This window comes from Glycine soja, chromosome 19 (genome assembly GCF_004193775.1).
Source record: "Glycine soja cultivar W05 chromosome 19, ASM419377v2, whole genome shotgun sequence".
Taxonomy (NCBI): Eukaryota; Viridiplantae; Streptophyta; class Magnoliopsida; order Fabales; family Fabaceae; genus Glycine; species Glycine soja.
In genome coordinates, this window is record NC_041020.1 from 45,833,912 (window position 1) to 45,858,608 (window position 24,697).

At 30.4% G+C, this 24,697-nt stretch overlaps 2 protein-coding genes and 1 pseudogene across 3 annotated transcripts; all 3 read left to right on the forward strand.

The window, feature by feature from the left end:
• Positions 1–1,702: 1,702 nt before the first annotated feature.
• On the forward strand, positions 1,703–4,347 carry LOC114398030 (annotated as a pseudogene).
• Positions 4,348–6,842: 2,495 nt separating this feature from the next.
• Positions 6,843–11,309, forward strand: LOC114399392 (calcium-dependent protein kinase 26-like). Its single transcript, XM_028361577.1, has 7 exons — positions 6,843–8,149; positions 8,661–8,804; positions 8,912–9,064; positions 9,472–9,587; positions 9,716–9,883; positions 10,311–10,535; positions 10,857–11,309. Exons 1-7 carry the CDS (start codon positions 7,303–7,305, stop codon positions 10,983–10,985), a joined length of 1,782 nt encoding a protein of 593 aa, XP_028217378.1. The 5' UTR covers positions 6,843–7,302; the 3' UTR covers positions 10,986–11,309.
• Positions 11,310–17,294: 5,985 nt separating this feature from the next.
• LOC114399068 (protein WVD2-like 4) lies at positions 17,295–21,967 on the forward strand. Of its 2 annotated transcripts, none has more exons than XM_028361169.1 (9): positions 17,295–17,726; positions 19,351–19,594; positions 19,718–20,038; positions 20,138–20,196; positions 20,399–20,476; positions 20,628–20,703; positions 20,797–20,868; positions 21,072–21,179; positions 21,385–21,967. In XM_028361169.1, the coding sequence occupies exons 2-9, from the start codon at positions 19,355–19,357 to the stop codon at positions 21,754–21,756; spliced, it is 1,326 nt and encodes a 441-aa protein (XP_028216970.1). In that variant the 5' UTR covers positions 17,295–17,726; positions 19,351–19,354; the 3' UTR covers positions 21,757–21,967. The 2 variants fall into 2 exon arrangements, with proteins under 2 accessions (XP_028216970.1, XP_028216969.1); XM_028361168.1 differs by having other exon boundaries at positions 17,298–17,726; positions 20,625–20,703.
• Positions 21,968–24,697: the final 2,730 nt, after the last annotated feature.

The window sequence follows — 24,697 nt, forward strand, 5'->3', positions numbered from 1 at the left end:
AAAATTCAAATTCCGCATCAGTTAGAGACAATATCAAAATAGAGTTAGATCCAAGCCGACATTCTAAGATGAGCTTACATTTTTGTGATTTTTAAAGTGTCATTTTGTTGCCTTGTGTAACCTCTATGCTGGTGAATGCTGCTCTTTCATTAATTAGGTTTCTTTAATTAGAAGTCAATATTTTATCTTTAGACATGATTAACAACAAAACATTATGGTGTTGTTTGATTCATGGAGCTGACCATAGTCAGAAAAAGGCTTGGTTGATGTTGTCTTTTTGTTGACCTTTTTGTATGCGGTTGTTTTTTTAATTATTTTAACAAATAATTTTATTGCAGGAAAAATGCTAGGATGTTTTTTGGGAAAATGCTCTGGAAGCATCAGATCCATAGTCAGGGAGCTGCCTGTGATAGCTTCATGCGGCGAGCACTATTTTCCAATATCTACCTTTTGCATATTTGCTCCTGAAGCTCATCCAAAAAGTATGGGGCGTGTAGTTACTGGATCACCTTTTACCTGGATGAAAAGTGATTCATTGTTTCTTGGTCTGATCAAAATGTATTAAATTCATGTTATCAATTCAGTTTACCATGCCCAGCCTAATGTCTCATCATAATCTTTCTTTTCAGGACCTGGATAGCTATTTACGCATTTGGGATACAAATACAAGACAGCTTCTTTCTGTTGTAGGTTTCGTACCGTGCTTCCATGGCGGCATCCTATATGAAGGCTTGGAAACTAAAATGATGTGGTGATACTTGTCCATTATAATTTCTAACCTGTTTATTGGAATATCATGTAAGGTAAGGTAACCCTGTTATAAACTACAGCCATTAACCTGTGTTAACATTAAACCTACATTCTGTTAGGGACTGTTGTCTTTATTTTTACCTTTTCAGTTATTCCTGTAAAATAAAATTTAGAAGGACCATAACTACGAAAATTACCAAGAATTTCAAGATTAATGCTAAGAAAATAAAATTGATTTTTTTACAAAGCATAGTGATGAAGGCATAGTCTGTAAGATTAACGCTAAGATTAATTACTTGATTTTAATATGAAAAAGTTTTTACAAATTTATTTATGCTTAAAATCTTGAATATATTGAATTTATATAAAAAAAATAATCAAAATTAAACTCATTTTAATATTAAAAGTTGATATCACAACATGTTAAAGCAAAATTTAAATTCTCGTGGCATGCAAATATTATTATTCGAGCATAATTGTGTAGGAAAGAAGATACTTGTAAGGAATAAAAAAGAAATTTATTTGCATATTTAAAAATACTAATAAAATGATATTCTATTAACTAAAATAAGTTAATATTGTTGTCAATTAATCATTTTCAAAATAATTTTTGAATTTATGTTTTATTACTTGCATAAAAAAATAATATTTAAATGAGTAATTTATATTAGTGTCTTTTAAAAAAATTTCAAACTGCACATCATACTCTTCATTTTTTTTTGTCACTATGAAACTTTTTGAAAATATTATAATGACATCGCTTCTACTTTAATTAATTTATTTGTTTGAAAAATATTAAATCATTTACTTTTTATAAAGAAGTTTTAAATGCTAAAAAAAAATGATATATTGTATTCAATCTTCAAAAGAAACATTGATGTCAGTGTCCTTAATTTTAATATATAAATTTATCTAAAATTCAATAAAGCATCGATCGGGATGATATTGGATTTGATTTTTTTTTTTTTTAAGCATAAGCAAGATCACCATTCAAGCTGATGAAAAAAAAAAAAAGATGATTACAGAAAACTCTACTAAATCTAATAAGTCAGGTTCCACGACAGATTATTAACCCTAAAAGCAGATATGGTGCGCAAGTTGCAAGCGCGAAAAATGGGGTGGGTTTGGAGGGATGACATCAGCGATGGTCTTAGACGCGATGTGTCTTCGGAACTTGTGAAATCTTAGTGCAGAACAGAGGAGGTCGAATCTGGAAAGTTCGTCAGAAAGTGCGAGAAAACCGAAGAGATTCTCAGGAATTGCATCGGAAAGTGATACTTCTTTTTTCCTCTTCTTTCTCACTTATTTAAAAAAAATAATATTTTGTCAATACTCTCAAATCTGATGCCCTATAAAATACGATTGATTGATTAGTTATTAGGAAGAGATTTGCTATGAATTCTAGCCTACCGTGTGTGGATTTTTTTCCCTTAATGATAAACTAATTTGATGAATGTTTTGAATCAAAATCTGGGTTATAATTGGTAACGGATGCACTGACATCTTTGCTCCGTTTAAGAATTAGTGTAAAGCCTCGAGGTATGGATTTTCAAGGGAAAAATGTCCAAAAAGTCTGTTGTATCTTCTAGAGCTATCTATGGGCGTATGACAGTGGTATATATATCCTTTTCTAAAGGATTAAGATAAGTTGGTAAGTCACAAGGATTAAGATAAGTTGGTAAGTCACAAGGTGCAGGTACTATTCGCTTAAAATCGACTTGTAGAAAATCTATAAAACTAACTGAATTGTTATGAAGCTTTCACAATGACCTTGACATGTATCTAAGGCCATGGTTGAAAATTCTTAAAAGAGGCAAACTGAGTTTTATAAAAAGCCTTGAGAATGATTTGTAATGAAGGCCTTGTTTGTCAGTCCTGTTCTTCTATTGATCAAAACAGAAGCTTAAATGTATAACCAAGATTGTCATAAAACTCAATTCAATATAAATAATAATTTGTCCTGAATCTCCTATTCTATTTCTCTCCAACTTATTTTGATTTCATCTATCTGCATTCATGCAAAACCAGGTGAAAATGGCTTGTTATTTGATATGACTATGGTAAATGGGTGAAAGTGGGTAAGAGTAAGACATACTATGTAAATATGTAATGGCCAGATTAGTTTTTTAAATCTAGTTTGTTTAGTCGTTTTAAGATATAATTTGAATGATTAGTTTTTTTTATCATGACAAACCATATAATCGCCTTCGTAATATTATAGAATAATGAATTGTTTCTTGTTACATTGTTGGATGTCAAATTATTTTCTTATCATGACTCACAAATAGAGGACTTATAACCATATTAGAAGTGGAAGATTCAATTGATTTTAATTGTCTGTTCTTTCAACTGAAAATCAAATTGCTATAATGTTTTGTTTGGGAACGTGGAGGGAAAGGGAATGCTTCCAGTCACACTTACACACACACACAGGATTCTTGCAATTGAACTTGTCATCAGTGAGTTGGTCCATACTATGCACAGTTGATATTTGATGGCCAAGCAGCCCTAGTTATAAGAACCTTTGTACCCCACTTAGGCTTTGACTCAGAAGAAGAAATAAGAAGGTAAAATAAATTGAATTTCTCTCATTAGTTTAAATCAACTTATTCAATTAATTTTATAGAAGTTTTCCCATCCAACTTCTCCAAAAGCTGAGGAGCATAAGTTGATTTTAACTTATGCCTCATGGGTGAAGCTCAATTCATTTTACATTTTAAGTGCTTATGGAGAAGGTTATTCGAAAAGGGCATGATTTGGTTCCATTCAAATTTATGATATGGACCCATCTCTATTTGTATGTGGGTGCACTAGTATGTTTATGTGCATCAGTGCATGTGCTTTAATTGATTCCAGTTTTCAGGCTTTAGGTGTTGCACAGCCTTTTAGAGGTGCTCCATTGGAGTATTTTCATATGGATTTTTAAAAGATTCTGTTCTTTATAGGTTGATTTTAATGTTTGGGCATTAAGAGATTATTTGAGAATATGGCTGGACTATCCAATTACTGTCTCTCTGTAACAGTCGTATTACTTTCACTCTTTTTCAAATGTGACTCAAATTTTCATCTCTTTTTTACCTTTCACACTTTCCAGGCCTGCTGAATGTTGCAATCAAACAAAGAGTATACTGAAGAGGATATCACAGATGAGGTACTTAAAGGAAGGTCTGTTCCATTTAGCTCATCTGACGGTGGTGTGTTTGATTTCCCTGGGCTACGAAATGATATTGAAGTCATGGAACGTAACCTGTTAGGTGGTCTCAGTCGTTTCTTCGACACAGCTGAATAAATGAAGAATGGGTTTTTTGATGTTTTTTCTAAGTCTCCAAGCATCTTTTGATGCAGAGTCATCCTCAGTGCCCTCTGTGAGGAGAGGGATACCTATTGAAGAATATCGTCGGCCAGAAACCTATCCTAAATCCAACGAAAATGAATCAGGAGATACTGATTTTGTTGCAATGGCTAAAGATGTTTAAACTTTAAATATGCCCTGGATATAAAATAAGTTTTCTTAGTTTTGTATTAAATTGTTAACATCTGAACCACAAGCAAGTCCTCTAATATATGCTTCTCTGCATCGTTGGCAGCTGTTTAAAATGTTTCTTTACTCTTTTTCTTTAAGCTGTGGCTGATGGAGCGTGTGACCCAATTTATATCTTCCCCTACACTCAGTTATAGGCGATATGAATGATTAAGGGGCTCTTTCATTTAGTTATTTCCTGTTTTTATTTTTATCGAAAATAAAAAATGATGATGGAAATATATTTTGTTGAATTTTTGAAAATATTTTTAATAAAATTATTTTCTCAAACAAATAAAAAATAAAAATAATAAAATTTTATTTTCAGAATTAAAAATAAAATCTATTTTAAATAAAATGAAAATACGGTAACAACAAAACAAATATAATTTTAAGTAAATTGTGAATCGACTAGTAACTTTGTTCCTCTGAAGAAGTAAAAAAACACGTTCAGAACGTTCAGTTGCTAATGGAAGCTAATGCGGCACCACTTATCTGTTTGACTTTTTTTCTCGTAAAATCCATGTTCATGTCCCCTTACCTTTTTCTTTTTTCTGTTAATTAAACTGTTAATTTTAAGGGTTTCATTTTGATTCGTTGATAATATAAAAACATTTTCATTTGATAACGTGATGTTAGGTTTTTTTTTTTTTTTTTTTTTTTAAGGACGTGTTGTTTGTTGTTAAATCATGAAAGAGTTGATGAATACAATGGTCATTATTTATTTTTGATTTAGATTTATTAACCAATACTACTGACTGGTACTGAATGGGTCACTTGCAAAAGTATGTCCAGATGGATTTGTCAACCTTTGTGTCGATGATGACGTATTTGAATTGATCAAATTGAACATCGAGGACCAAGTAAATTTTACATTTTTGTATATTAATAACTAATATATATTACGTATATTGCATGAATATTTGTAAATTTAAATTAAAAGCCATAAAATATAAACTTTAAAACTAAAACAAAAGATAAGTTTAATTAATAAAGATTACTTTATTGATAGTAAAAATATTAAATAAAAAAGTACAGGCATTCAAAAATTTATTCTGAAATATTTAAAATTAATACAGCTAATATAATATTTTTAATAGTGACTTGTATATATCTCATTATATTTAATTTCATTTAAATAAAATTAAATATTACTTAATGAAATTAAGAATCATTCAAAAAAATAAGAAAAATAAAAAGATTCTTTATTTGAATAACGAATTAAAAAGGAAAAATACAATTTTATTTTGACAAAAAATCAAAAGCATGTGATACAAAGCAAGAAAGACATTGAGAAGTATATAGAAAAGTTATCCTATCTTTAAGAATGTATCATACAACTTACATGGGTGATTATAATTTATATTGTTTGTTAAAAAATATATTTATTTTAAAAGAAAGTTATTTATTAATCATTTGAAACTTAATACTTTGTACCCAAAAGCAACATTTTTTTTACAAATATTAGTTTTTATTAACATGAAAAATCGAACGGCAACCTTTTCCCATTTTCTTCTTTCTTAACCCAAAAGCAACATACTAGTACTTGCTAAGGTATTATTTTTCTGGTCTTGTTACATTTTAAGTAATTATAAGTGAAAAATTTTATTACAAAAAGGGAATATTGTTGTAATTTTAATAGAAATTTTATTTATTTGTACTTAAAATTAATTTTAAAAATTGATGCTACTAAAACTATATTTTTTATCCCTTCTTAAAATAACTTGGAAAATAACCAAGCACGGAATAAAATTTCTTAAAAAAACTATTCGGTTCATACAAATTTCTGAAATTATTTAATCTTTTGAAGTTCATGTTGGATTTAAACTCTTGACTTCGTAAGCAAGGTAAAACTATTACATGTGTATAGTATAGGTTTCTAATCTTATCCAAAAAAAAACCTTTAAAAAATAAGCACAAGACAAGCCTTGAATAACTTTATATATGTTTATGATGATAAAAAAAACTTTATTTATGTTATTTACATTTTTTTATTATAAAGAAAGAAACCGGCGATGGCCGGAGGATTAGTGCCTTCCATTCCAGTGAGGCCTCCCTCACACAAGTAATCCCTACCGGAAGAAGAGTGCCAATACCAAGACCATGGTCACGTGCAACTGTACTTATTTTTTTTAGCATGAAGATGATATTTATTAACTTTATTTATAATTAATTTTTGTCCAAAAGTTTTGCTTGCCACTTTTGATTCTGTTCTCTTATGATTTTTTTTTTATTCACAAAATTTAATAAAGAAGTCTGAAACATTCACTCAACAGTCAACACGTGGCATCCCTTCATTTCCATTGGATTGCCTCGCTCGCACGCGTTTCCTCCAACGTTTGAAACATTCTCCATTAACAGAAATATAAACACAGGTAACTGTCTGTCACCCGCTCATTGTCCTTCCCTCCTTTTTGTCGTACCTAATCCCTCTCACTCTCACCCATTGGGACCTTAAATTCTCACATCTTTATCTCTCTCTTTCTTCTTAAATATACACAAACTTTAATACTACAATTTGATTCATTTCACTTAATTTCTAGGAAAAAAATACACATTTTCCCATGTGTAAAAACTAATAAGTCATCATGGAAGGATCATTCATTCCCCTCACTCATCATGAAAGAATAATTTCCATTTTTTTAATTGCTTACAAGAGATTGCACACGATCTTTTCCATCTATATAACATCAACACTTTCTCTTATCCTTTTCCTTATTCAACGCGAACAATTCCCACTCGGACTCTGTCTCACACCTTCTAGTTTACAACTTTCACTCCTTTGAAAACTTCCACTTTTACGCCTTCAAAATTATCCTTTTACACCTCTTTTCCTCGTCCATTTTCGTTTCCATAAAGGGTTTCATTCATTAATTCGAATCATTCTACTTCTTCTTCAAATCTCCACTGATTTTCCCTTCAATGTTCATATGCTCGCTTTAGGCTATAGTGGGTTTGGTGCAGAAATTCGAATCTGATTTCGGGGCTTCACCTGCTTCTTGTTTCTTATATGCAAAAACAGTGACAAGTGCATGATGGGAAACAATTGTCTCGGATCGAAAACCTCAAATGATGCACTATTTCCCTATGTTCTTCCGAGTTCATTCTGGTGGCTTCATCAAACAAGTGTCAAAGAAATTTCTGATGCACCTTCAATTGTGAGTAGAATTCAAGACACACATTTTCTAGAGAATGTTCAAGAAAAGCCACCACTTGTAGTGAAAATTAACAATGAGGAGATGAAGCTGAAACCAGTTCCACTTCCAACCAATAAACACCAGAAAGAGACTAACATGTCTTCAGGGGAACAAATAAGGCAAATACAAAAAATGCCTCACAAAGTTAAGAGGCTACCAATAGGGCTTCAAGCCGAGTCAATTTTGAAGAGAAAAAATGGTAACTTTAAGGAGTACTATAACTTGGGACAAGAGCTTGGGAAGGGGCAATATGGAACAACATTCCTATGCACTGAGAAAGCCACTGGGAAAAAGTATGCATGCAAGTCCATTCCAAAAGTGAAATTGGCTATGGATGATGATGTGGAGGATGTGAGGAGGGAGATTGAGATAATGCATCACTTGGAAGGGTGTCCTAATGTGATATCAATCAAAGGGTCTTATGAGGATGGTGTTGCAGTTTATGTTGTGATGGAGTTGTGTGGAGGGGGTGAACTGTTTGATAGGATAGTGGAAAAGGGGCATTACACAGAGAGAAAAGCAGCTAAACTTGCAAGGACTATAGTCAGTGTTATAGAGGGGTGCCACTCCCTTGGAGTGATCCATCGGGATCTTAAGCCTGAGAATTTTCTTTTCGTTGATGGGAATGAAGAGTCTACTCTTAAGGCCATAGATTTTGGATTGTCTGTTTTCTTCAAACCAGGTTTGGCTAAAATGTTCATTTTCTTTTTCCCTGCTTGTCTAATCAATATTTGTTTTCCTTCTGCCATCGTTTGTTTTTTGTTTTGGGAGGTAATTAATTAGTTAACTTACCTTTTTTTTACTTTAACGTCTCTTTGGAAGGATGTTTTGGGGGAAAAAAAGAGACATTTATTTTTAAATTAGGACTGTTATATAATTTTAATATTTATAAAAAAAACAAAAGATTAAGATGGTAAGTGCATGTTAATTTACTATTTAATTTCTTTTATTTAAAAATTTAAGAGAGTTATATAATATTTATAAAAATAAATAAAATATTAGGATATTGAGTCTGTGTTAGTTTATTATTTTATTTAAAATAGTTTGATATGAGAACATGCAGAGCTTTCCTGAAGAAATAAATTGTAGCTGATGCTTCCCTCAAAATAATTACTTGAAAAACTAAAATTTCCTGCATTGTTCTACTTACATGGTTGCTATGAGTCTTTGTCACTAACAATCTTAATTTACAGGAGACATTTTTAAGGACGTGGTTGGAAGTCCTTATTACATCGCACCTGAAGTTCTACGGAGGCATTATGGTCCAGAAGTTGATGTGTGGAGTGCAGGTGTGATCATATACATTCTCTTATGCGGAACACCTCCATTTTGGGGTGGTAAGAGTTCTTCAGATATCTAGCCCTTGAATGATACAATCGTTTTTCTTAGTTTGTATTTCCTTATTGTTTTTCCTGGTTCTAAAAAATATTTTCCTTGGTGATAGAATCGGAGCAAGAGATATTTGAAGAAGTTTTGCATGGTGATCTTGATTTCTCTTCAGATCCTTGGCTTAATATCTCTGAAAGTGCTAAAGACTTGGTTAGGAAAATGCTTGTTAGAGATCCTAGAAAACGGATGACAGCACATGAAGTTCTTCGTAAGTTTCTGTACTCATGTTCCATTTAGATGCTAGTGAAACACATTTCAATGCCACATCTGGCATGCCATTACACATTTCATATTTTCTTTAGTATGGCCTTATTATTCTTTTAATTGCTGATAATTTACTTTGATACACCTTCAACACATACAAAGTTACTATGAAAATCTTTTAAAAAATTAATTATTCAGTGCTTAATTTTTCATCACTAAAATTGCTGAGCTGTTAGATCTTTTCAATTTATCAAACACACTATAAGAAGGAATATCTTGTATTAAGATTTTGGACAAAATATTAGGCATTTTATCAGACTTTCTGACTAGTGAATTGTCATTGTCACAAAATCATAGAAGTTGAAGGTTTTGTTACCACCTTGTAAATGATAATGTGCTGATTCTTTGCAGGTCACCCTTGGATTCAGGTTGATGGAGTTGCTCCAGACAAGCCTCTTGATTCTGCAGTTTTGAGTCGCCTGAAGCAGTATTCTGTAATGAGCAAGCTCAAAAAAATGGCTCTTAGAGTAAGTTATTTTTCCAAGACATAAACTCTGCACCATAACTTCTATTAGCAAAGTAGAATATATCAACATACTTCCATTTGGAATTGTCAAATCGTGCACTCATAATATTTTCCTTGTTATCTCTATAGGTTATTGCAGAGAATCTCTCAGAAGAAGAAATTTTTGAACTGAAAGTAATGTTTAAGATGATAGACACAGACAACAGTGGTCATATTACTTTAGAAAAACTTAAGGCTGGATTGAAAATGCTTGGTGCTAATCTCAGTGAACCAGAAATTTTGGATCTAATGCAAGCTGTAAGTATTAGTACAGAATTATCTTAAATTTCCTTAATGTCACAAAATAAGCGTACATTTTCTCTCTTTTTCCTGTTCGGCCAAACAATTTTTCCTGATAGAATATTAAGATTCTTATTGTTTTAGGAGGTATGACTCTTATTATGTGTGTAGAACTATAGAAGTAGTCCTATTGGACTTCACATGTTCAAGTTGTAACTTGACCTATATTATGGTTAGTGTTTCTAATTCCATTCTTTATGATTAGTCTTACAAGGGAAAGATTTCTGAGTATCATTTAGTCAAACATTCTTATGCAAGTAGGGAAAAGTAAAATTGTAAATAGAAACCAAAATGGTAAAGGTAGTGTTAACCAGTTTTAGTAGCACATCCTTATAAATTATAATCCATTTGTTCCATTTTAAAAAAAAAATAATTCTGATCGCAGGCAGATGTTGACAACAGTGGCACAATTGACTACAGAGAATTCATAGCTGCAACATTACATTTAAACAAAGTTGAAAGAGAAGATCATTTAGTTGCTGCTTTTTCATTTTTTGATAGAAGTGGAAGTGGCTACATCTCTCAAGATGAGCTTCTAAAAGCTTGTAAAGAATTTGGCATGGAGAATGTCTGCTTGGAGGAAATGATCCAAGAAGCTGATCAGAATAATGTCAGTACATTTTATAGTAACGTAATTTAATGCTTGGTATCTGACAAATGAAATCCCAACGTGTATGCCTCTGAGACTCTTAAGAAGTAACCCTTGTCCGTTTTCCTACATCGGTGACGGTAACTATGTAGAAGTAACCCTTGTCCTCATCAAGATGAAAATTATGACTGAAAAGTAAACCAACATTCTAAACAATGCTTTCTTTGCTGTTCGGATGTTTGATTCTCGTATAAGGTGTTAGGTCATAAGTGGCCTTCATAAGCTCAAATTTATGTTAAAATAAATTTATGACGTTGTTATTTTCATGTTTTACCCTTTCAGGATGGCCGAATAGACTACAATGAATTCGTGGCTATGATGCAGAGAGGCAATGCAGATTTCAGTCAAAACGGTTTAAAGGGTGACACTGATTTTAGTATTGGATTTAGGGAGGCACTATTAGTGTGTTGAGAAAAAGTGGAAACGTTTTTTATTCCTTTTCCTCAAGATATGGTGAAATTAATTGCTTTTGAGGAAAATTCATATCAAACTTTTGGGTTTCAACTTGGTGACCTCTAAATTCCATCCAGGCCAGCATTTAAGAGTGTTGAATGCATCATTATGGTTAGGACAATTCATATCAACAAGTTTAACATGAACTGATGATTCTTGATAATGGAGTTGGTAGAGGGAGTTTTTCAAGTAGTGTTTGTCATGCTTAACACTTAGGGTTAAAGGATTATAATGAGTTTGCCTAATGTCAAAAATATCACTATCTGAATTTTATTTCTGTCTCGCCTCCAAATGTTATAGATATGAATTATAATGTAAAACAACCTATATATAAAAGGGGAAACGGTTTAATCAATTCAATTTTAAATCTTTACAATTTAATATTTAAGATCAATGGCTAAAATTGAGTTAATAAAGTCAAAAAGAAGGAAAAGAAAAAAGAAAAATTGCAAACTTTCCAAATCCGCTTATTCAAACACAATCTTAAATGATCCTCTGTCTCAATCTTATAACTTGGCCATGGTCAATGTATCTTCATAACGATTTTTTGGATAAGAATTGTGTGTGTGAGAGACATAATTAACAGTAGACAGTAGGACTCAAAGTTTATACCTACACCAAATTGGTAAATTCTATCTCTCTATTCTACCTTAATCTAAAGATCAAGATTTTATCATTAAATTAAGATGACTTGTTTCTCCTCTTTCCTCTCTGCCCATTAAACATCAAAAAAGCCTTTCTTTGTTTGTTTTTTTTTTAATGATTTCATTGAGCATAAGCATTAACTAGAGATTCTCACAATTATCAGTCTCAACCTCTTATTCCGATTCAAAAACAAACTGAAAAACATTATCAAGAAAATGCACAAAAAAATTATACTACAATTGTTTGTAGTCCTCACTCCTCAAGAAAAACTGAAGAATTTGGGGGAACTGCTGAAAACTCCAAAGGACAAAAAAGAAAATAAGGTACAGCACCATTAAAGCATAGTGAGTATATCAAGTGAGAATACTTTATTATTATTAAAAAAATGAGAATTATGAATTTAAATATACATGACATTTTACTAGGATTTATTATTCTCATAGCTCATTAGAAAAAAAACAAAAAAAAAATGTTAATAAAAAATTGTTAAAATAGTGATTTGACACTTTTATCCATTAATTAAGATTTGAAGTTCAATCTCGAGTTTGACATGAAATACCATAGAAGGTATCATTTTTTTCCAAAAATGAACTGACCCGGTGAGAAGGAAACTACAGCATCGGGTTAAAAAAAAAAAGCTAAAATGGGAGCAAAAATCCTTCACACGTTTGCAGATCCAATTTTGGTCAAGTGTGTGGCATCAAATCAATTATTCACTGCATATGTACTTCTATACTGAGAAACATACCACGCAGGCTTTTTGACTACGTTTTCTTTCAAGTTTCAACATATCCTCGAGCATTTTGGATGAGGACAATGGAAGGTCCACTTAACGCTAGTCAGTGCCTTCAATTTGTTGGTATGCATATGGCTATATGCTGTTCTTTAAATTATCATTGCCACTTGTCTCTTTTCTCTCTCTCCCTCTCTCCTTTAATGTCAATGAAAATAAGGATGTTTAAATATATAAACTATTGCAAGCTAACCAAAATCTTTCACAACTAGACTCTCTTTCTTTTTGGCCTTCAGTAATTGGAAAATTATTTGAGATTTGGACAAAATTTGTATAAAATGGATAGAGATTTGGACAAAATTCAACTTGCAGTGATTTCCATTATATAATAAAAGAAAACATGTGGACTGGACATCAACATTTAACAAAAATATGATGCCTACATGAAGGTTGAGTGATAGTGCATATCCCCTTTCATTATCCGAAGTTGGCTTGAGAGTAATTGTCAATATATATGGGTCATAAGTTCTGGCAGATCAATGAGTGAGATTTTGGCTGTCTGATTAATTATGAAATTCTTAAATTAAGTGGGGATCATTACTCCAATTAGGATTTTTTAATTATGAATTTTACTCAAATTAGGATTAATATTCTCTTTTATGGCATGTAGTTTTACTCTAATTACATTTTGTGGCTTGTAATTTTGTCCTAAACTGTGTAAGGGTAGGGTACTCCTTGTACCCTTATCCTCTTTCTTTATAATAGTAGTTTCTTAGCTGATAAAAAAAAAATCTCTTTTATGTACAAACCAGGCCTCAATTTTGTCTTGAAATATTTAATGGATTTGGTGACCATTGCCTTTTTTTTTTATTGTCTATCACTTGGTCAAATATCCCAGCTTCATAATCGAATCACATATAAGAGGAGTGCTGTCGTTACACTTGTTACTTCCATGGTTAGCTATCGAAGGTCACCTAACGAACTAATACTTTTTCCTCTCCTCATAATCTCCTCCTTTGCTTTTCTTGGTGGTTTGTAGTATCTAATATATATTGTGAACTTTATCAACTACATGATTCTTTATTAACATTGTCTTCATATTATCTTAAATTCCTGCTACTTAAACATGTTTCTCTCTAATATTTGATGCTTTAGCTTGTTATTCACAATTACAGGGGCCTACTCATTACAATTTTGTAACATAAAGTACGGGATTTGTATTAAGATTGGAAATCTTCGTTCTTGTTTCCATTTATTTTGAAAGGACCCATTACCTTCTTATGCCTTAACTTAAATCAGAATAAAGATCCCTTCTTTTAAACTTTTTATCTATTTGATTATGGCCTACTTTTTTTATGCACGTCATTTCTCACATTACATTTTAATGTTTATTTAATTATGTTACTTAACCTTTCATTCATTCATTGAATTTCACATATCTAAGATACTAATAAATTAAAGCTGACAAAATGGATTGGTCAAAATAGGTCAAACACAATCTAATTTATATTCTTTTTAGGTTTAGCACAGTCCTACGTGGTACCTCCCAAACCAAATTAATTATAATTAAACATGAAAAAAAATCTTAGTATGAATTTAATAAAAAATAATGATGCCTATAGACTCCTATCAAACGCTTCCTCACCACCAATAGTGATCATAAAATGATTTAGATAGCGCTTTAGGAATCAAAAATAAAATTTTAAATTTATTAGGGATCAACAACAATTTTTTTTGTTGGAAATAAAAAATAAAATTTTGTTATCTATCAAGAAAAAAATATATTTAAGTCTGAAATTATTTCGATTTCAAATCCAAATAATAATAATAATAATTTATATTTAAGTCAATAATTTTTATCAAGTAAATTATTTTTCAATATTATTATTAAATTTTTATAAATTAATTGAAAATATTTAAAATTATATTTACAAATAAAAAAATAAAAATTAAAAAAAGAGTAATACCTTAAAAAAATAACCATTAATACATATAATATGAGATAATTTTGTAATGTTAATTTTTTTGCATTATAGTTTAATTTTGGATTATTCAATAATAGCTTGCTTTGGATAAACGCGATGATAAAATGCTAGTCAAATACATCTGACATTGTTGAGGTACTATTCTTTTTACTGTTTGGATAAATGCATTGAAAAACACACTTCAAAGTTCAAACAATTTAGCTCCAAATCTTAATACATATTTTTTCCTTGTGCAACAGATATTTATTTATTTTTATTTTTATATGAATAATTTCTTTCTCCATGAGATATAAATATTTGATATAGGTTTAAATTTATGCCATAAATTAGAAATATTAAATTCTTGTAAGAAATTCAATTACAATTAAAATATAAATTATATAAAAACTATATTGAGTAATTTATATTACAATAAATATTAATGACACACATATCTATAGTGTAACTAAGAAAAAGAAAAATAGACTAAAGAAACAATAACTAACAAAAAACCAAAAAGAAAAATCAATTTTACATGCTAAATTTAGTGTGGTCTATTAACTAGCCTATAACATAAGGACTTTGAAAGTTTTACCCTATCCATGCAAATCATATGAGCTAATTTAAATGGTCAACTGAAAAAAATGAACATTTGACTATTTGAGTAGGATAAAAATTAGAGTTTAATGTTTATGTATTGAAAATGTAAAATTATTTTATATTATCACTCAATCATAAATTACATGCTAAATTTAGTGTGGTCAATTAACTAGCCTATAACATAAGGACTTGAAAGCTTTACCCTATCCATGCAAATCAAATGAGCTAATTTAAATGGTCAACTGAAAAAAAAATGAACATTTGACTATTTGAGTAGGATAAAAATTAGAGTTTAATGTTTATGTATTGAAAGTGTAAAATTATTTTATATTATCACTCAATCATAAATTATCGTTTAAATTACTTTAAAAAAATTATTTTAAAAGTCAACAAACTTACCATATATAGTAAATTAAATGGTAATTGAATGATTGTGTAAAAAATTTTACACTTTTTTTATCAATAAGAATAAAAAATAATGTTAGATGTTTAGAATAATTCAGACACTCTATTAAACCAATTAAGTTAAACTTCATTGACATTTTTTATCCTATTAGTCTATAACTCTTTTTCTCTAACAAAAAATATATGTTTTCTTTTGAGTTCATTGACAAAAAATTGATTTACAAAATATATACTTTAAATTGGTTATAAAGCAATGGATCATTTTTTATGTTATATTATTCTTGGTTAAAGTGAGAATGAGTTTAGTCTTTTAAAATAAGATCATGAATTTGAGTTTTATGGATAAAAAATATGATTGGGAAGAGAGACTCTCATGTTCTCTAGCGGAATTAGTCACCAATAAAACCTATTAGTACTATATACCAATGTCATGATGACAAAAAATAATTAATTTCAACAATAATAAAGATAATTTTAGAAGAATAATATAAATTATTGACAAATTTATGTGACTAACTAAAATAACAATTTTTTCAAAAGAGTGTAAATTAATTGAAATGATATTATGTGTGAAGAGATTAATTATTATAAAATTCAATAAATATTTATCATATCACAATTTATGATTAGCTAACAATGTAAAAAAAATTACTAATATAATTTAATTAAACTTAAAAATTAATGAAAATTATATAAATAATAACTCTTTTACAGTACTATAAAATTTATGTTTTTTTTCATGTAATATTTTTTCTTGAAAACGATACTAAATTATTTATAAAATAAAATAGGGGATTGAAATGCTTTAAATAGGATATTTTAATTGGAAGGAAAATAGAAATTAAGAGAAGAAATTGGATGGTGTGAAAGCGGCACGTTCTGACAGCTCACGCGCGGTTGGTGGGAGGTGAGGTGGTGGGGGTACTTGTCAAGGTTGGCCTAATGTGCGACCAATCATGTTCCTTGCTCCTGCCATGTTCTCATACACTACACTTGCCCCTTCCCTTCCAAATATTCATTCATTCCTCAATTTACTTTCCTGCCCTTTTCCAAACCTTCATGTCTTTTCTACCATCATTTTGTTTTCTAACTTAACTTATTACCTAAATCAAAATTCAAGTATTTTATTCTACATGATTTCAATATAATTATAACCCCTTATCAACAGAATTGAATTTAGTAGAAAGGATTAATTTTTCACAATATCATAAATTAAGATTTAATTTTTTTTAATTGAAAGAAGTATTTATATTTAATATTTAACTGGAAAAAAAAAACAACTGTAACCCCCCTCCCCCTTCCTCTTTCGTATAATATAATGCTAATGTGTATCTACTTCCAATTTCCATAATGAAGTACTTAAATTTAAGCAAAGGTATCCGAGGTATATGAGTTCATTGTTGATGTGGTAAAGAACAAAAAATGTGATTAATACAGTGCGACATAATTAATAAATAATTTTATTTCTTAAACATTGTGATTAGGAAATCAATTCCTTAAATAAATCATATTACCTTTAGAAATTAGTTATTAACTTTCGGTCGATTAAAAAAATGTGTATGCAATTTTGTGTTTAATTAATCTTTAAAATCACATGAACTAAACTAAGAGAGTGATTTGTCCCACACTATAATTAAATTCAATATGTTTAGCTGAAATAAAATTCATGGGGTGTGGACAAGGTAAGGTTCTCTTCTTTCCTTAGAAGAAACAAGCATTATCCTATTCATCAACAATCGGGTCAAATTGGTTGAACCATAGTTAGCATTTTGTAGACAACCACATATGCCTGTGCCAAAATCTCCAAACCAAAAATATTACAAAGAAACTTTCCTTTAGGAATTGATAATAATTATGAAAGAAGTGAAATGATTGATTAATTAAAATAGTGGTGATTAACAAAGAAGGAAGAGGAAGAATGTGAGACGTTGTTTCCGAACCAATGTCATGCAATTTCACCATTAGATGGTTTGCATTGACAGTTAAACAATTAAAGAGAGGGAAGTTTGCTTTGCTTCCAGTGACAGTTACGAAGTGGTAGAAAAGTCATTGTAGCAGTTCCTATTAATCCATCTATCCCGTTCATTGAAAGCTCGTCCCACTTAAGACGAGTTTTCTTTCCACAAAACAAATCTTGAGTTTTCTCTCTTACTCACACACCTTTCAAATTCAACAACTATATAATCGATCACACTTTAAAAGCCTTCTCTTCTCTTCTTGTGCTCCTATTCCAATACTCTCTTCTGTCTGTCTTTTGCTCTTCCAATTATAAGCACAACCCAATCTTTTAATTCGTTACCCGATCTCCATTTCCACTGTGTCCACGTGACTCAAGAAACACAAGTTTTTGAGGTAACCATAGTATATGTTTTACATCTAACTTCTGGTAGAGAACGGCTCTTAATTTTCACATTCATGATGTTTTACAGATGCATTTTGTCTTCCTTCCATTGTGATTTGATTCTACAGTTGATTGTGTGATTCAATTCTGTGTGTTTTAGATTTGGATCAAGTGAATCTTATCTGTGTAACAAGTTTGCAAAGAGTGTGCCGGGAATGAAGATTCATTTCCTTGTTTATTGCTTGTCTTATTTCCTAGGATTGATATTCAGAAACTAATCTTACATGAACGGAAAACGGTGAAGTCTAAATTTAAGTAAAATCATCACAGACACACACGTATAAGCCGCAACAAATTTACGTAGCAAGGAAGATTTCGAAGTTTAAGTGTTACTTTTAGACAGAAGTTTAAGTAAAAATTATGAAAAAGAAAATCTCTAAAGTAAACTTGTCTTATATATTTTCTAGATCTCGCCCTATTTAGAACATCTTTATGTCATTATAATGGAATAAATTGCAATGACATACTAGTAGTGTGCTTTTGTTCTCTCATAGGCCATCATTTCTTGCATATATAAAATATAGCACAAATCCCATTAGCATCTCATAGATTTTTTCAAATAGCACTTAATATTTCTCCTTAATATTTACACCTATCTCCTTTATAAGGGTGTCAATGTAATTTTTTATTTTCAAATATTAAAAGAGTTAGTATAATATACAAGAAAAAAATGTCAGTGAAATGTTTTCTAATATTTGGGAATTAGTCTAAAAAAAAGCATTATTTGTATTTCAAAATAACTCAAAGTACCAATGTAATTTATTCTAAAATATGCTTTTAGTTTGATATAAAATTTTAGTCATTTGAAAAAAATAATTTCGTTTTGATCCTATGTCATTTCTTGCCTACATAAATTATGATTTTAATCTTGTAGCAAATTTAATTTTAGTCATTTGAAAAATTTTGTCCATTTATTTTTTTAAGATGATTTTTGTCATTATTTCTTTAGTGATGATGTGATGCATGTTCACAATAACCATCCTAAAATGACATGTGATGTAAGATGTATAAATACATATCACATAATTAGTAAATGTTGTTAAGAATCATTTTCAAACCTTTTAAATTTTATAAGACACAAAAAAGAACAATTCATTTAGAGTTTAAAATAATTACACGGATGATATAAAATAATTTTACTTATTGTAAGAGTTAACTAGATGATCATATATGATGATCTATAAATTGTTGAGTAAAAAAATTTATACTGTGTACATATTATTTTCTCTTTTTGATGGATTAGAATTAAAATGTTAAGTATAAAATAAATTACACCTGATGTGTACCTTGAATATCCCATAAAGAAAAGGGAAGAGTGGGCCGTGCTCTCTTGATTTCAGGACTCACTATGCTTACGCATGGCCTGTTTTGTCCTTTATCCTCATTAACACAGCAATTTGATTGATGTAAATTATGTAATCAGACTTTTTCAAAATTATAAAGAAATCTGCCTTTTGTATTGTATTCTCTATCCATAATTATGTGCACCAGAAACAGAGAAAAATATTTGTCTTTTTTTTTTTTTTACAATGGGTCATCCTTCAACTCGACTTTACTTTGTGTAATTGTTTACAGCACAATGGAATCTGAAAACGGGGTTGCTGTGGAGGAAGAGAAACGTGTTATTGGGGTAACAACCAAGGTGGAGAATGTAAAGAAAGAAGTTGAAAATGACTGCAATGGTGCAGAAATTATGACCAAGAATGAAGTATCTAAACCCACAGTAGTGGCTAAACGCCCCATTTCTGCTGGTGACAAAGTTGCAGTTGAAGCCTCCAAAACTTATGCAAATAAAAATTCAAAAGGTGCTACTACTAAGGTACCATACAGAATGTATCTGAATTATTTGTTTAAACTAAAGTATTTGTTCGTGATGATTATTTCCAGTTCCAACGCACAATACACAGTAGGGGGCTCTTACTAATTAACTTAACATGGTTAGGAAACTGTTGGTAGAGCAAGTGTTGCTTCCAAGAACAACAAATATGCCAAAGATAAACCCATTTTGAAGGGTCCAAGTTCAATATCTCAAAAACAAAGGCCATCCCTTTCCCAAAGCCTTTCTTTCCCAGCCAAATCAGCTGGTGAAGATGCCATGCAGAAAAGCATTGATGGATATCTTGTGAAGCCTAAAGTTAGAAATAATCAAGGTAATGGGATTAGAGGTGAGGCCCCCATTCGTCATTTAAACAAGTCCACAAACTCTGAAGTCAACTCACTGGCAAAAACCAACACTGGCATGCCTGGTTTGAAACGCTCTGCGGTAGAGACTTTCAATTCCCCATTGCCTTTCTTTGTGTAACTTCATTGCCTCTTATCAATGGTTTGTTTCTATGTTCGTGACATTAGTTTTGTGTACCAGTTTGGAAGGTCCACTACAGTTGCTGCATTCACCAAGAGCCAAACTTCTGAGGCATCGTTGTAAGTTACAACCTTCCAAGATTTAGTGAATCCTTCTTTACATTTTGTTTCAGCCTTAAGGTTTGTAGTGTTTATATCAAGAATTTTCGGTTTATGGTAACTCAATGCTGGGCCTGTTTTGGAAAATTTATGCTCAGAAGATTGTTCTGCTGAATGGAATCATCATGGATTTATCACGTTATGGTTTTTTACATTATTGCAGACCCGTTGACCAGGTGTCAAACACAGCAAAAACTGCAAAAGCAGATAAAGAGAATGATGATTCTCATTCCACAACTTCGTATGATTATACCCTATTACTCTGAGGACATATTGTCATCCTTGCTCTTCTATTTCTTATAGGATTTGAGTTCTTTCAATTCTTAATGAACTAGCTTTCTTTCTTCGTTAGCTAAAATGTTGGTGAGAACTTTTTTATGTGTCATCAGAAGTGCTACTCCTTGTCTGAGAAGCAGTGGAAGTGGATTTTCCTTTAGATTGGAAGAAAGAGCTGAAAAGCGGAAGGAGGTTGTTGTTAAATTGAACCTTACAACTCTATTGATGTTACTATTGGAAATGCCTAAACCAGATGTTAATCCCATTTTATCCCTTTTTACTCAGTTTTTCTCAAAGTTGGAGGAAAAAATTCTAGCCAAGGAAGCAGAGAAAACCAACCTACAAGCTAAATCAAAGGTAGAATAAGCACTTAAGGAAATAAAATACATAAAAGAGGTAAAATAAATTAATTTTTTCTTGCAAGTTAAAATTAACTTGCGCAACAACTTATTCATATGTGACATCTAGCTTCAATATATTTCTGATTCATCTAGTGGTTTAACAAAGAGCTTATCTGCTGCTTTAAGCTTATTCTCTCCATATTTCTGGATTTTCGGCAGGAAAACCAAGAGGCAGAGATCAGGCTATTGAGGAAGAGTATGGCATTCAAAGCAACTCCAATGCCAAGTTTCTATAAGGAACCACCTCCCAAAGTTGAGCTGAAGAAGGTAACAACTCTAAAAGTTAACTTCCAATTGGGGTCATGAAATGTTTGTCTACATTCACAATCTATGATCTATTTTTTTCCTTAATTTTTTTTATGGTTATAGATTCTCATCTTGATGGTAATATAATAGCTACAGTGTTTTTAATCTCTTTTTTGTTATTCTTTCTTTCGTACACATATTCTGATGTATTTTATCTACCAATTAGATACCAACAACACGCGCAAAATCCCCAAAGCTTGGAAGGCACAAAGAATCTGCTATGAACAACAATTCAGGAGAAGACAAGACTTGCTCCATTCCACGTGGGAAACAACAGCAGAATGATTCAAACAAGGTTAAGGGTCATAAAGATATGGTTTCAAAGAAACCAATCCGGAAAACCCAAGCCAAGGTGAAGTCTCAGGAAAATGTAACGCCAGAAAACAAAGAACAATGCCAAGATACACATGTTAACAATTCTGAATGCAAAAATGACATGGAGTTACAATCTGAAACAGGTCATGCACCAAATAGTACACTGCTTCTAAATTCAACTACACCTGAGCTTTTGTCATATGAGGTTACTGTTGGAGTGTAGATTTATATCACCGGACTTGATAATTATGTAAGATTAGAGCTCTATGTTGTTAATTATTTCATTATCTTTGTGAATATAGAGGTTGGTTCATTTTCATCATAAACGTGTATTGCAAATAAGTTTTTTTTTTTTTTTTAATGTTGAGCTGTTACCCTCTGTGATGTACGTTAAAATGCCTTATTAATTCATTATTTAGCCAGTCGTCCATGTATTTGACGGATTTTTTTTCGTTAATTGAAAAAAAAAATCTCTTTTAAATAACGACTTTTTTTCTTAGTTGCAATTGTGCTTTAGTAAGGTGTTGGAGGAATAAAACATTGCACTTGAGACAAATAATTCTGATGCTTGTGAATGCAAATAGATTTCTCCTATAATGCTCTGATGTTTAGTTTTATCTCATCAAATAAAATATAAACATATGTGTAAAGATGAGCACGATCCATGCAAATGCACGGATAAATTACTAGTATATGTTGAATGAAATATCAAGACATTGGCCATTCTAAGTTCTATTCATTAGGCTACGCATATGAAGAAGTTTCCATTGAAGCGCATGGTAAGGTAACTAGAACCTAGAACACATTGTTTTTAGAATGAAGGTTTGAAAATTTAATCAATACCAAAAGATAAGTAATTCTAATCGTGAGTTATACTATTTATACATATTTTTATGATAACAATTTTTTCCCATCAAATTAACTATGTTATCTCACTATTCATTTTGTTTTATTTCTGTCTTTTTGTTATATAAAAAAAATGCAAATACAATTTTACTTTAAGTTTAAAGCAATAAATAGAACAAGCGGAACTCCTTACCAATGATGAACCTATGCCTATATCTCTTTTTTTTACTTGACATACTTAAATATCTTGTTACTTTTTTATCTTCATTTTGAAAGAGAGAATATAAATTAAGAAATGTAATCAATATTTTTGTTTATATCAAAATTATTTTTAACTTGTAATAAGTATATAAAATATTTAAAAATTAAATAGAGAAAATAATATAATAAAAATATATAACAGATAATATTATTGTAATTTTTTAAATAAATAGATAAATAAAGAAAACTTTTAAAGGTAAACTGATGAAAAGATAACAAAAAAAAAAGTAAGTATTGGCGACACCGCTGGCAAAAAAAGTTATAATGTATTGGATTGAGAATTCTATTGGATTATTGGACTATTGGAGTCAATAATAAGCATGGACTCAGACATCACATGGGTATCCTTAAAAAAAATGGACTCAGACTATTGTTATAAAGAATAGATAATTACTAAAAATACCTTTCAAATTACTAAATGCACTTCCCTCTCATTTTTTTGTATTTTTTGTTTACTTAATACCGTTTTATATAAAATAATCGTATAACCTTCCATCACCAAACTGATAGATGTCTTTCTTTTATGCATTATTGGTATTGCACGTGGGGATACAATGTTATACTTTGGATGCATCAGTGGAAGAAAGATATGTATATATAAACTGAGAAACAATTTGATTGGGGTCTCTTTGCTCATAAAATTTGCAGCTAGGACCTTTCTAAAATTGACAAAGGCAGATTTCATTGAGGTTGTAGATTTTGAGAGAGGCACTGAATGCATATATTACTGAGACAAGTCAAATTATATATATTCTGTTCTAACCTCGGATGGCTATGGAAAGCTGTATCCATTAACTTCTGTGTTGAGGCTATCATCCAACAGAATGTTCTCAATCTTTTTATTGTTTGAATATTTGCTACTATAAAAAAATCGTAGTTCTTTGGAACATTGTTTATTCTGGAGCTATACTTGAAAGCGAAAACTATGTTCTGGATGTTAGTTTCCGGAACCAAGCAAACAATAATCCAGAACTAAGATTCCGGAACGAACTATAGAAAGGTAAAAACGAAGCGAAAGGAGAATGGGAAGCGGCATTCCTGTCACCAGAGAGTAAAATGAACACTGGAGAGTTGAAAGGAATGAACATCGGAGAGTATGAAAGCCAGTGAAAAAACGTGTGCTGTGGGAGACGATGGAAATCAAAAGTGAAAACAGGAAAAAAGGGAAGTGAAGAAAGGATCTTATAGAAAAAAGAAAAACAATTTTCTGAATAGGTTATTGTAAAAAGGGACGGTATCTACTAAATATAATTAAAATTATAATCAAGAATAATAAACTTTTTATGAATTTTCATTCTTATATATACATAAATCACATTATTTCTTTATTATGACCTACAATAACTATAACTATAAGTACTTAACTCATAAGTTGCATTCTCTATTTATTGCACCAAACCATCATTATAAAAACTATGGGTACTCAACCCATAAATTATGTTACCTCCTCACTGTTGTTAACATAATCATATCATAGATCTATGATGAGAATTAAAATTTACATTCAAAATACATTATTACAATTTTTAAGAAATACAAAAAATCAAGTTCCAAATAGTAAAAAATAATTTTTATACTTATCTTCATTCTCAAGTGCTCATGAAAACCATAATAAAAAAAAAAGAACTTATTTTAAAATTTAATTGTTTCTTTAATAAACACTAATTAAAGTGACATTTTAAAAAATACTATAAACTACTAAAAACACTTGTTTATGAAACATTATTTATAAGTCAAACAAGTTCTTCATCTAATAAAAAAATATTTTTTAACAAATTTAATGCACATAATTAATTATGTAAATTGCATAATCAATTATGTAATTTCAGATGACATCATTCAAAAGCAAATTTCTCCTCAATGACCACCTAATTAATTATGCTAAAAGCATAATTGATTATGTTTTCAACAAGGATACACAAAAGTTATGGGGATAGAAAGAGTCCATTTTGAAAACTTCTCTTTTCATGTACTGTGAGTGTTGCACACATGTGACTTTCATCCCATTTCATCTCATTTTGAGATGAAAAATAAAATACCATGAGACTTACCTTTAT

Coding starts and splice junctions, on each gene's coding strand:
- LOC114399392 (XM_028361577.1), top strand. CDS start 7,303: ATGATGGGAAACAATTGTCTCGGATCGAAAACCTCAAATGATGCACTA. Junction 9,065..9,471: donor GACAGCACATGAAGTTCTTC/GTAAGTTTCTGT, acceptor GATTCTTTGCAG/GTCACCCTTGGATTCAGGTT. Junction 9,588..9,715: donor TCAAAAAAATGGCTCTTAGA/GTAAGTTATTTT, acceptor TTATCTCTATAG/GTTATTGCAGAGAATCTCTC.
- LOC114399068 (XM_028361168.1), top strand. CDS start 19,355: ATGGAATCTGAAAACGGGGTTGCTGTGGAGGAAGAGAAACGTGTTATT. Junction 19,595..19,717: donor CAAAAGGTGCTACTACTAAG/GTACCATACAGA, acceptor TAACATGGTTAG/GAAACTGTTGGTAGAGCAAG. Junction 20,477..20,624: donor GATTCTCATTCCACAACTTC/GTATGATTATAC, acceptor ATGTGTCATCAG/AAGTGCTACTCCTTGTCTGA.